The sequence below is a fragment of the Vipera ursinii genome (assembly GCF_947247035.1).
Source record: "Vipera ursinii genome assembly, chromosome: 1".
Taxonomy (NCBI): Eukaryota; Metazoa; Chordata; class Lepidosauria; order Squamata; family Viperidae; genus Vipera; species Vipera ursinii.
In genome coordinates this window covers 11,000,158-11,013,376 of record NC_139512.1, presented here as the reverse complement: position 1 = coordinate 11,013,376, position 13,219 = coordinate 11,000,158, and the positions used below count along the sequence as shown (strand labels likewise).

Here is a 13,219-nt window from a genome sequence, read left to right as displayed (position 1 = left end):
AGTTGGGTATCATCAGCGTACTGGTGATACCCCACCCCAAAACCACGAATGATCTCGCCCAGCGGCTTCATGTAGATGTTGAACAGGAGGGGCGAGAGAACCGACCCCTGAGGGACTCCACAAGTGAGAGACCTCGGGGCGGATCTCTGCCCTCCTGTCAACACCGACTGCGAGCGGCCCTGGAGGTAGGAGGAGAACCACCGTAAAACGGTGCCTCCCACTCCCAGCCCCCTGAGACGCCGCAGCAGGATACCATGGTCGATGGTATCGAAAGCCGCTGAGAGATCTAATAGGACCAGGACAGAGGAGCAACCCCTGTCCCTAGCCCTCCAGAGATCATTCACCAGCGCGACCAATGCCGTCTCCGTGCTGTGTCCAGGCCTGAAGCCCGATTGGTACGGGTCCAGATAATCAGTTTCCTCCAGGAACAGAGGGAGCTGATGCGCCACCACACTCTCAACAACCTTCGCCAGGAAGCGAAGGTTGGAGACTGGACGATAGTTGTTTAAAACAGCCGGGTCCAAAGCAGGCTTCTTGAGGAGGGGTCTCACCACCGCCTCCTTCAAGGCGGCAGGGAAGACACCCTCCTTCAAAGAAGCAGTTATTACTGCATGGAACCAGCCTCGTGTTCCCTCCCGAGCCGCATAAGCTAGCCAGGAGGGGCACGGATCCAACAAACAGGTGGTGGAGCTCAGTCTCCCCATGATCCTGTCCACATCATCAGGGGAAACAGGGTCGAACTCAGTCCAGATAACGTGCTCAAGACCGCCTGATTCCTCCACATCAGACTCTGCCCAGTCAGAGTCCAAGCCGGTCCGGATCCGAGCGATTTTGTCCGTCAGATGATGACTAAACTCCTCGGCTCGTCCCTGCAAGGGATCCTCCCTCACCTCCTGGTTAAGGAGGGAGCGAGTCACCCTAAACAGGGCGGCCGGGCGATTATCTGCGGACGCGATAAGGGCGGCAAAGTAGTTAGACTTCGCCGTCCTTATCGCCGCAAGATAAGACCTTATGAAGGTTCTTAACTGCAATCGGTCGGGTTCGGATCGGCTGGATCTCCAACCGCTCTCTAGACCTCGTCTCCGACGCTTCATCTCCCGGAGCTCCACAGAGAACCATGGAGCCCAACGGGATCTGCGCCGAGTCAGAGGTCGCATGGGTACAACACAGTCGAGTGCCCTGGTGGCAGCCGTTTCCCAGGCCTCCACCAGAGCATCGACTGGGCTGTGGGTAAGGGTGATAGGTATCGGCCCAAGCGCCCTCTGGAACCGGTCCGGGTCCATTAGGCGCCTGGGGCGGAACCACCTGGTCGGTTCCGCCGCCCAGCGGCGGGGGATGGCATGACGGAAAACCAGCCTCAGGAGGTAATGATCTGACCATGACAGAGGGGTGATGGACGGGGAACCCCCTCCCAGATCATCCAACCATTGTCCAGACAGGAACACCAGGTCGAGAGTATGATCCCCCTCGTGAGTAGGGCCCTCAATAACCTGGGTCAGGCCCATGGCTGTCATGGAAGCCATGAACTCCCGAGCTAACTCCGACGACCCCCCCAGTGATGGCAGGTTGAAGTCACCCAGGACTATAAGCCTGGGGAACTCCACCGCCAACCCTGAGAGGGTGTCGAGCAGCTCAGGCAGGGCTGTTGCCACACAGCTGGGCGCCAGGTATGTGAGCAACAAGCCCAGCTGAACCCGAGGACCACATCTCAAGAGGAGGGATTCACTCCCGGCCATCTGGACAATGGTGGCCTCCCGAGGACACAGAGTCTCCCGAATAACCACTGCCACCCCACCACCCCTGCCCTGAGCCCGTGGCTGGTGCAGCACCCGGAAACCTGGCGGGCATAACTCGGTGAGAGGCACCCCTCCCTCCGAACCCAACCAAGTTTCCGTGATGCACGCTAGATCCGCACATTCCTCCTCGATCAGGTCACGGATGAGGGGAGCTTTGTTAACTACGGATCTAGCGTTAAAATAGACCAACCTGAGCTCAGGGGCCTGATCACCCTCATCCCCGGGTAGGAGGGTGCTAACCGGAGGGTCGGAGCGCGCCACCGCTCGGAGATAGCGGGGGCGCGATCCCAGATGTTGATATGGCCCTCCGCGCAAACACCTGCTGCCATACCCTATCGCCGTGGGGATTCGATGCCCCACCCCCACATTCCCAGCGCCAGCAGCCACCTCCCCCGACCCCGTCCCGTCGGGACCTCTAACAGGTCCAGACTGAGTGCCGGTTATAGATTCCTTCCCCACCCTCCCCCTCCCTAACCTCTTAAAATAACCGGCTAAGAATCTTATCAGGGGCCTCTTAGCGCGTCTTAACTCGAGGCCCCTGTCCAAGCCCAACCACCTCTCGGAGTCCCAAAGCTTGGACCCGTCATTAAGGGGAGTATGGAAACAGGCGACAGGTCGCGCCCATGAGGCAGGAACCGCCCTAAGGGCATACAAGTCCGCTTCGGAATAACGATAAATCATGTTGCGCTCGAATAGTCTCTCAGGGCCGATGTTGCAAATATATCAAGAGGATTGCTCGTTGATGGTACATAGATGGAAAAAGAAAAAGTCCAGTGGGCGTATCTCTCAATCTGCAGAGCCATCTCAGCTCTCACCTGAGATGGAAATCCAGAAGACAACCTCAGCCGTCCTCTCACTCCGGCTGAGGCATCTGACTGGAGCAGAGAGAGAAAAAGGGGATCCTGAGCCAGGCCCACCCCAACTGGTCTCTCACACCAGTGAGGTGGACGCTGACAAGTCCAAAACCGTCCTCCCACCACGGTTCGGTCCCGTCCACATTAGACTATCAATAGGGAGATCTTAATTCCCATCAGGTACGGAGCCAGTCATAACGCCTGCCTGGTAACAAAAAAGTAAAGGACAAGGAGGCCAAGCCTCTGTTGATCCTCACACCGCCAATCAGCGCCGTCAGTCAATGCCCGTCCGCCAGTCCAAACCATCTCCAACGGAGGAAAGAGGTAGTCCCAGCAGCTATATTGAATCAAAAAGTTCGCTAGCATGTCCGCCGAGGCCGATGACCAGGCCCACAGTCTGCAACCACCATCCGGGAGGAGAAGGAGGCTCCGCACCGCTGAAAACGGTGCCAGCCAGCCGATGGTAGTAGAAGAATCTCCGTCCGGTGGGATCATCGCCGCTGCCCCTCCCACAACAGAGGGTATCCACGGCGAGTAAGCAGAGAAAGGAAGACAGGCAAAGCGTCTCGGGCTTCCCGGCGCTGTAATAGTGCTCGGCGCCATAACGGAGCTCAGCAGGTCGGCAGGAAATTCTCAGCGCTGCTCGTTCGAATCAGCAGGCCGCTGGTGGGGGGGGGGGGCTCGGCGTCACGAAAAGCAGCGCCCAGCAGCTGTTCCAACAATCCCCAGTCCCCAAAGCTGCCTCAGCCCGCGAGCAGATGAAAACAAAGCAGACGTCCCGAGCTTCACGACGTGGCAGCGCTCAGCGCCATGATGAGGCTCAGCAAGTCGACAGACGGCACCGCTCGCTAGAATCCACAAGCCGCTATTTCGGAGGGGGGGGCTCAGCGCCACAGAGAGCAGCGCTTAGCAGCTGTTTTAAAAACCACCGAGTCCCGGAGTAGCCACAGCCAACAGCAGCGCGAAGTCGCCTCAGCCAGCAGCAGATGAAGAAGCAGGGCTGACATCTCGGGTTTCACAGCGTAGCAGCGTTCGGCGCCATCATGGGCCGGCAGGTTGACAGGCGGCAGATATCAAAAGCCGCTGGCTCGAAGGGGGGGGGATCAGCGCCGCAGAAAAACAGCGCCCAGCAGCTGTTTTTAGACCCCCCACCCCCAGAATTGCCTCGACATACCGTGGGCTTCCCCGAGCTAAATCCTTAGAAGCCCTCAAAGAGCGCCCGAAGCCTAAGTTGCGGCCGTCGCCATCTTACAATCTTGATTGTAAGTTTTGTAATTGTTGTATCTGTTTTTTAAAAACCTTGTGAACCGCCCTGAGTCCTACGGGAGAAGGGTGGTATATAAATTGAATTAATAAATAAATAAAATAAATTTCCTTGATAAGGTGACTCTGAGCAAACTTATGACAGTTTTGCCAAAAAAAAAACAAAACAACAACACCCCATAGTGTTCCAGTTTTCAGCAAAACTGGCCCCATAGTGAACCACTGGTTCACTTGGAAGGGACCTCGGAGGGATGTATCGGAACTTGCCGGCAATGGGGTAGGCGCGGTTTCCTCGTGACGCGTCTGGCAGTTTGACACCCCTGCTTATACGGCATTGCACACCAAAACAACTAGAAACAAAGATAATTTTTCCCCCTGTGCCATCACTCTGCTGAACACCTAATTCCCACAGCACTGTCTTAGGTGTAAGGCAGAGGTAGGCAACCCTGGCTCTTTTATGATTCGTGGACTTCAACTCCCAGAATTCCTGAGCCAGCCGTGCTGAGGGGAAAGGGAGAGGTTTCCAAGCTGAGCCATGCTGGCTCAGGAATTCTGGGCGTTGAAGTCCACGAGTCGTAAAAGAGCCAAGGTTGCCTACCTCTGCCCTAGGCCAACCTTGGCATCTCTATGATTCTAAGGATATTTACCCCGTGTAATAGGGCCGTATTGCTATCCTTCCTCTCCTCATCTGTCTCATCATTCCTAACTGCCTTCTCGTATTGGTATCTTATGATTTGTCGCTTGTTTTATGATTAACGATTTAACCGCGATCTGTGATTAATGATCTATCATTTTGTTGCTTGTATGTGCACTGAGAGCTTGTGCACCTGAGACAAATTCCTTGGGTGTCCAATCCCACTTGGCCAATAAAGAATTCTCTTCTATTTTTTTTTTAACCTGTTTTACACACGCTTAAAATGACGAATGGTGTTTTACATGAATGCCAAAGCTTAGCGGCCAGAAGCCAAGCTTGGTCTGTTGCATCCGAAATCTGTAAAATGGAAGCTTTTTTTTAAAGTGGAAGGCGTACTGTTCAGAAGACTGGCAGCAACGTAAACAGCAGTTACAACGAACTCAGATCAGTGAGCTGAGCTGCATCGTAATGAAAATGCCTAAAATGTGGAACTTTTGCCAGCAAGTCCTTACCGGTGCAACTCCAAAAGAGTCGTAATGAGCAACCAGTACGATGGTAGGCAGGTCTTCTCCTCCAAGGCCTGTCAGCCGCCCCTTGTAAGGAAAGAGATAAGAGCTGCTGCAAAAATCATTCACACCCGGATCGGCTTGAAACTTGTTGAGAAGGGTCTAAATGTGTTTAAAATCCAACACGGGCTCCCTTTCCCAATTCCTTCACATAATATATTCTGCTGGATGAGGCATCAGGTTAGAAAACCAGGAGACTGTGAGTTCCAGTCCCATCTTAGGCGTGAAAGTCGCCTGGATGACCATGGGCCAATCACCAGGAGGCTGGGAGTTCTAGTCCCACCGTAGGCACAAAAAAGATGGCTGGGTGACTTTGGGCCAATCCCCAGGAGTCTAGGAGCTCTAGTCCTGCCTTAGGCATGAAAGATGACTGGGCAACTGTGGGCGAATCCCAGGAGACGGTGACTTCTAATCCCGCCTGGGGCATGAAAGATGACTGGGTAACTGTGGGCGAATCCCCAGGAGACGGTGAGTTCTAATCCCGCCTGAGGCATGAAAGATGACTGGGCAACTGTGGGCGAATCCCAGGAGACGGTGACTTCTAATCCCGCCTGAGGCATGAAAGATGACTGGGCAACTGTGGGCGAATCCCAGGAGACGGTGACTTCTAATCCCGCCTGAGGCATGAAAGATGACTGGGTAACTGTGGGCGAATCCCCAGGAGACGGTGAGTTCCAATCCCGCCTGAGGCATGAAAGATGACTGAGTAACTGTGGGCTGATCCCCAGGAGACGGTGAGTTCTAGTCCCGCCTTAGGCTTGAGAGCCAGCTGGATGATCTCGGATAAATCCAATAAGTAAATCAAGATAAATATTAAAAATAAATTAAAATAAGTCAAAAGGGAGCAATAAAACAATGTGAAATAAGATACAGTACAATGCAAAGACGAAGCGGTATTAAGTAAGTTCACCACCTTAACTTACAAAAAAGTAATACAATAAAGGTGGGATTAAAAAAACAACCTAGTAAAACATTTTTTTTTAAAAAAAAACAAAATCCCTCCCCACACTTCTTGTATCTTCCCTAATAAAATCCTTCGCTGTGACCTCCGCTCTGGCAGCTCAACCAGGCAAGGCTGTTCCGAGAAAGCCAGCACTCCCAATGAAAGCTCTAACCCAGGGGTCTTCAAACTTGGCCACTTTAAGACTCGTGGACTTCAATTCCCAGAATTCCTCAGCCAGCCCTAAGTTGAAGTCCACGAGTCTTAAAAGTGGCCCAGTTTGAAGACCCCTGCTCTAACCCGTGCCGCCTACTGTTTTGGCTGCAAAAATGAACCAAAGTCCCTCCTTCCAGCTGCTCCTTAAAATTCAAGTGCCTTGGAAAAATCATGTGCTCAGCACTCCGGCTAATAACGTGCCTTTGAATGATCTTAGCTTAGCAGGGCCTGAGGGCAGAGGCCGGGAAGATCCTGGCTTTGCAAACCGCAGGAAAGACCTCAGCCTACCAAAAAAAAAAAAAAAAGCCCCCCTCCAAACTCACTTCTATACTGGTGATGAGCCAATCGTTGACGGCTTTACTCTGAGCTCCGCTGGTCACCATTTGGAAGCCGTTGGCCGTCGCAGTGTGCAGGAGGACTAGGAAGGAAAAAGGGGGTTTAAAAGAAAGGAACGAATACAGGTAGCCCTCGGCTTACAACTGTTCATTCGGTGACCGTTCAAAGTTACAAGGGTAGTGGGGGGGAAGGAACTTGGGACTGTTTCTCACACTCAGGGCTTTTTTTCTCATAGAACGCTCAGAACGGCGTTCCGGCACCTTTTTTTGCAAAAAAACAACAACAACAAAAAAAAACCCAGCACCCTTATTGGCTTTCCTAAGCCTATTGCAGGGCTAGCAATCTTGGCTCTTTTTTTATGACTCATGGACTTGAACTCCCAGAAATCCTGAGCCAGCCATGCTGAGGGGAAAGGGAGAGCTTTCCAAGCTGAGCCATGCTGGCTCAGGAATTCTAGGAGTTGAAGTCCTTGAGTCATAAAAGAGCCTGCACTAGAGGAGGACATTAAAATTATTTACAGGATTACTTCTTTAGGAACTAAACTTTTAGAATCTAAAACAGCTAATTCAAAAAAGCCAACAGGAAAGAACCTCACATTTTTCATCTGCTTCTGTCTTTTGGAAGGTAAAATTAACAAAATAATCTATTTCTTATGTTAACATCTCTGCAATGAAATCAAAGGTAACAGGAAAGAAATGAGAAACATTTTTCTCAATGTAATATGTCTAATTTAGCTGATTATAGAAAAAATAGTATCTTTTGTACACTCCTGAAAACTATTTTGAATCTAAACAATTCTTAAGAATGAAATATTCTTAATTTGGACTTTACTTTTACTGTTTGGACTGTTGTGTGTTTTGAAAAATAGATTATTTAGAATCTAGTTATGTTGCACTTCGGTCTTTAAATAATTAACCTAGTATATACATAACAATATATGATGTTTTCCCTGGTGAGCTTAACTTCAGTAACATCATTTATTAAAAAGGCTAAAATAATTTCTGGTGGTATTAACTGTATAGTAAAATTTTGGACAAGCAGTGATTATGTTACATATGTGCATAAGCGTAGTCAGTAGCATATGCCTTTTTAAAAATATCAAACATGCAAAGAAACAAAAGTAAGTCCAAAATATCTGTATTACATCCAGAAATGCCAACTTTGCAACCAATATTTCTCATCCATAACTATGGCACCCTAAGGATACCTGCATACATGCAAATGTTTCTCTGGGATCAGTAATGCAACAGGGATTGCTTTTTCCTTCCAGTAACATATACCTAAAACCAGTTTATTGCATTTGCCAATTGTACTAAAAAAATCTCATTGTCAACCAATATAATTCATTTAATTTGAAATCAAGTGAAAAATTGATTTAAATTATTTTATTAAAACAAATTAATGGCATTTAGCTTATGAGTAGATTTTAGAGGGATATTGTTATTGGTACTTTGTATGTAGTTATGTTAAAGGGGAGTTAAAGCACATTATGAATTTGGTTAATTGTATATTATGCATAATTTTTATTTAGAATATGATTATTATAACTATAATCCTGTACTTAGCTCTGGGAAGTGGGGGGGAAGTGGGCGAGTTTGGGGTGGGGGGGATTTGGGGATATATTGTAAAATCTTGTTTTTGTAAAACTCTTTAATTAAAAAAAACCAATTAATGGCAATTCTTTTATAAGAAGTTGCCTCAAACAAAATGAGTTTGACATGCCTGCTCTAGATAGTTGAATGCTCCAAAATAAATTCTAGACCAGGTCTGTACATGCAGCCTACCAAGCACCCTTGGACAGAGCACAGACTTTTTTTTTAAGTAATAAAATCACCACCACTGCCCTGAAAGTCATGTTGCCTAGTGCCTCCATGGCTTACCCTGACCATGAACTGCAACACTGTAGATGCTCCTCTAGTCACCAAATCATTGATTAGCCCACCAGCAGTCCTTTGCAGACCACAAGGATTTTTAATTTATCAGTGTGGGCCTTTCCCTTCTACAAGTTGCACAGATCTCTTCTAGATTTGCCTCTTGCCTTTCCGAGTTAACTCCTTGGTCTGTCATTGAGCAAGAATTGACTTTGTAGGGAAGCATATTATCATTTGATGTATATTTAACGTATGTTCTACCTTTATTTACCAATTATATAATATTTGTATGCAATCCACATGGTGAGGTTTGGGAAAACTTACAATAGAAAAAAAATATTTTTAAAATCTTAAGATTAAAACATCGCCTGACCCGCACTGCCTCCGCTGCCCGCACCACGCAGCCCTGCCTTATTATTATTATTATTATTATTATTATTATTATTATTATTATTATTATTATTTATTAAATTTATATATCGCCCTTCTCCCGGAGGACTCAGAGCGGTGAACAGGGCATATAAATAGAAATACAAAAGTTAAAAAAGGATTAAATAATTGCCCAATTAAAACAATCACAATATAAAACCCATTAAAAAATATAGAGTGGGCTCTGCAGCACCATCCCCGGGGGGGGGAGCCCGCTACCAACACCCTTCGCACCTGTGACTGCAGCAGCACCCCACACCCACCCCACCCCTTGCGCCCGCCAAGATGAGAGTTCTGGCACCTTTTTTTTTTTTAGAAAAAAAGCACTGCTCACACTGACAACCGTGGCTGCATCCCCCGTGGTTCGGGAGATCAAAATTTGGACGCTTGGCAACTGGCACGTGTTAATGACAGTTGCAGTGCCCTGGGGGTCACCTTTAACCCCTTTGGTGACCTTCCGACAAGCGAAGTCAATGGGGAAGCTGGATCCGCTTAACATCCATGTCCCAAAGGTGCTGTCATGGTTCCGACAGATGAAACTCTTCAAAAGAACTTCGAGGCATCGTTTACCTTAAAGGATCTTTTATTCGAGTAGCATGGCATCGGCACTACATAATCGAAGCCAAAAACTGAACCCTCCTCCAATTAACAGTCATCAATCACATACCACAATTAGTTTGAAACACGGGCTTTCCCTCCAGCCCGCCAATTCCTTATCATCTCTTATTTCAATAACCTTGGTTCTCACACTAGGTTCAGTATTGTTGTTAAGTTGCAGTCGTGTCCGACCCATCGCGACTCCATGGACCACGTTCCTCCAGGCCTTCCTGTCCTCTACCATCTTCTGGAGTCCTTTTAAGCTCAAGCCTACTGCTTCAGTGACTCCATCCAGCCACCTCATTCTCTGTCGTCCCCTTCTTCTCTTGCCCTCAACCTTTCCCAGCATTAGGCTCTTCTCCAGTGAGTCCTTCCTTCTCATTAGGTGACCAAAGGATTTGAGTTTCCACTTCAGGATCTGGCCTTCTAAAGAGCAGTCAAGGTTGATCTCCTCTAGGACTGACCGGTTTGATGGCCTTGCAGTCCAAGGGACTCGCAGGAGTCTTCTCCAGCACCATAGTTCAAAGGCCTCCATTCTTTGGCGCTCAGCCTTTCTTATGGTCCCAACTGGGAAGACCATAGCCTTGATGTTATGTCTAGCTAAACTCTCATGCCCGTTCCTCCCCCCAGGATCATTTAACTCTAACTCTAAGAGTAAAAGCAAAAAGAAGAAAACGCTTGCCTCTCCACCTGTTGTCAAAGCAAAAAAACATCCGATATTAGCAGCGTTGACATCTGCTTTTTCCAGGAGGCAACTGGACTTCCTTTGTTTTTCTTTGAAGGCGTTTCGCTTCTCATCCAAGAAGCTTCTTCAGCTCTGACTTGATGGTGGGGAAGGGAAGGATCCAGTCAGAGCTGAAGAAGCTTCTTGGTTGAGAAGCGAAACGTTTTCAGAGAAAAAACAAGGAAGTCCAGTTGCCTCCTGGGGAAAAAAAAAAGCAGCTTTGGGACAACCAAGGCTTGGAAGACAAGGGAATCTCCGCAGGCCTTAACATCTGTGTTACTAATTTAACAACTGCAGGCCCCCACTTAACAACTATGGCAAGAAAGGTCGTAAAATGGGGCACAACTCACTTGACAAAGCCACAGAAAGTTTGGGCTCAATTACGGTCGTAAGTCAAGGACCACCTGCACTTGCAATCCAGAAATTGACACTCAAGATTAGGGCAAAGAAAGGAAAACGCCAGAAAACAGAAACCTCTCAGAGGCCTTTAGTTTTAATGAATTGTCTGTTAACTCAACCTGAAACTAACCAGGGATGAGAAATGCAGAGAGCAAATCGGTGTTTTGATTACTCCTAGAACTTGTTTGACATTTAAATAACCAACGCTTGATTCAAACGGGTGTTTGGGTCGTCGGTGTGTAATTTGGGGAGCTGGGTTATTCTGGTTTTAGTTCTAAAACTAAACCGTTAAAAAAGAATTCCTCGGTATGGTAAAGAGTCAAATGGGCAAGGAAGGAATTGCTCTCAGTGATCAGATGAGGAAAAAGGATCAGAGAATGGAATGGAATGGAATAGAATAGAATCTTTATTGAGAATAGAATAGAATAGAATAGAATAGAATAGAATAGAATAGAATAGAATAGAATAGAATAGAATAGAATAGAATAGAATAGAATCTTTATTGAGAATAGAATAGAATAGAATAGAATAGAATAGAATAGAATCTTTATTGAGAATAGAATAGAATAGAATAGAATAGAATAGAATAGAATAGAATAGAATAGAATAGAATAGAATAGAATAGCATAGAATAGAATAGAATAGAATCTGGAAGGGACCTTGGAGGTCTTCTAGTCCAGCCGCCTGCTCAAGCAGAAGAACTATGCCATCTCAAACAGGTGAATATCCAGTCTCTTATTGAAAATCTCCAGTGATGGAGCACCCATGATTTCTGGTGGCAAGCTGTTCCACTGGTTGATTGTCCTCACTGTCAGGAAGTTTCTCCTTAGATCCAGGTTGCTTCTCTCCTTGATCAGTTTCCAACCATTGTTTCTCGTCTTTCCCTCTGGTGCTTTGGTGAACAACCTGGCCCCCTCTGCCTTGTGGCAGCCCCCCAGTTACTGGAACACTGCTATCATATCTCCCCTATTTCTTCTTTTCTTTAGACTGGCCAAACCCAAGCTCCATAGCCGGTTCTTCGTATGTTTTAGCCTCCAGGCCTTGGATCATCTTAGTTGCTCTTCTCTGAATTTTTTCCAGACTCTCAACATCTTTTCTGTGATAAGGTGATCAAAATTGGCTGCCATATTCCAGGTGTGGCCTTACTAAGGCTTTATAAAGCGGTACCAATACTTCGCGTGATCTTGATTCTATGCCTCTTGTTTATAGACATTGTTTGAGCAAGTAAGAATTTGTAGCCCTGAGTCTTGGCATATGCTGGCTCTGTGACCTGAAATAAAAGAGCTGGATTGAACCCAGACTTGGCAAAGGGTGTATTTAGGGATCTACTGGATGTAAACAGTGGGCACAATCTATTGCCAGGAAAGATGATCTGGCATGCCGAATCACATATTGCATTTTGCAGCTGCCCTGCTGACCTCCAGCAGAATTTCTTTATAATACAGGTCGCCCTCAACGTACGACCACAACTGGGCCCGAAATGTATATATTGCCAAGTGAGAAATTTGTTAAGTGAGTTTGGCCCCATTTTACGACATTTGTTAAGCGAATCACTGCAGTCGTTCAATGAGTAACATGGCTGCTCAATGAATCTCGACCTTGCTTGTCGGAAAGTCGCAAAAGGGGATCACGTGACTCAGAGACCTTGCAACCGTCGTAGGTGAGGGTCAGTTTTCAAGCCTCCAAAGGTAAACTCAGGCGACCGTGGGGATGCTACAACGGTCGTTAAGTGTGGAAAATGGCTGTTAGGCCACTTTTTTTTTTCAGCGCCGTTGTTAACTTTGAATGGTCGCTAAGGAAACTGTGGTAAATTGAGGACTGCTTGCATTTGTTCCCATCTGAAACCCTAACTAGCCACTCAGCAGAGTTCCATGGAAAATTCAGTACAAAGGCAACAGAGCAATTAATTTAGCTCACAACGTCTCCACTCTTGTCCCCGGCCATAAGGGTTTCTGTGTTCACAGCCATTAAAAGATTAGGCACACTGACCTATCCTGTACCATGAGCCCACTGGGTTAGCTTTGAGGCTGCACAGGAAAGAGGTCAGAAAAAGGCTAGAATATTTTCAAACTGTCTCCCATACAATAAGCAGACAGACATTTGAAGAAGTCTGCGCCAGGTTTTTGTTTCGTTCTTTTCAATCACGGCAACCCTAAAATAAATGGACTTCAGCTCCCAGTATTCCCCAATTAGCCTTTGTAGACTTCCACTCCCAGAATTCCCCAGCCAGCATCCCCCAACGGCGTTCTGGGAGGGGAAGCCCAGACATGTTAATAGGGGAATTCTGGGAGTGGAAGTCCACCAAGTGCTAATAGGGGAACATTGGGAGAGTGGAAATCCACAAATGTTGGCTGGGGAATTCTGGGAGTTAAAGTCCACACATCTTAAAAGTTGCTGACTGATCTATGCCATCTGCCTGGTTTCTGTTTTTAAGATATATATATATATATAAGGCACGAAATCAACTGAACAAGCGTACTTGTGCTTGGTGCCCATAACCATGCTTGAGAACAAGTAATTTTTCCGATTTGATGATTTAATGCGCTATTTTTTCCGTCAACATACATATCCCGTTCATTAACTACATAATTATG

The 13,219-nt window shown here is 47.3% G+C and overlaps 1 protein-coding gene across 4 annotated transcripts in view; it reads right to left on the bottom strand.

Moving 5' to 3' along the window:
- NCLN (nicalin) overlaps positions 1–13,219 on the bottom strand; it is a 48,130-nt gene that overhangs the window by 20,088 nt on the left and 14,823 nt on the right. For all 4 annotated transcript variants that reach the window (XM_083363817.1, XM_083363819.1, XM_083363816.1 and 1 more), the window contains exons 4-5: positions 6,593–6,687; positions 5,060–5,140 (exon numbers count right to left, since the gene is read on the bottom strand). In XM_083363817.1, the coding sequence (XP_083219943.1) occupies positions 5,060–5,140; positions 6,593–6,687 (176 nt within the window). The remainder of the gene's footprint in view (positions 1–5,059; positions 5,141–6,592; positions 6,688–13,219) is intronic.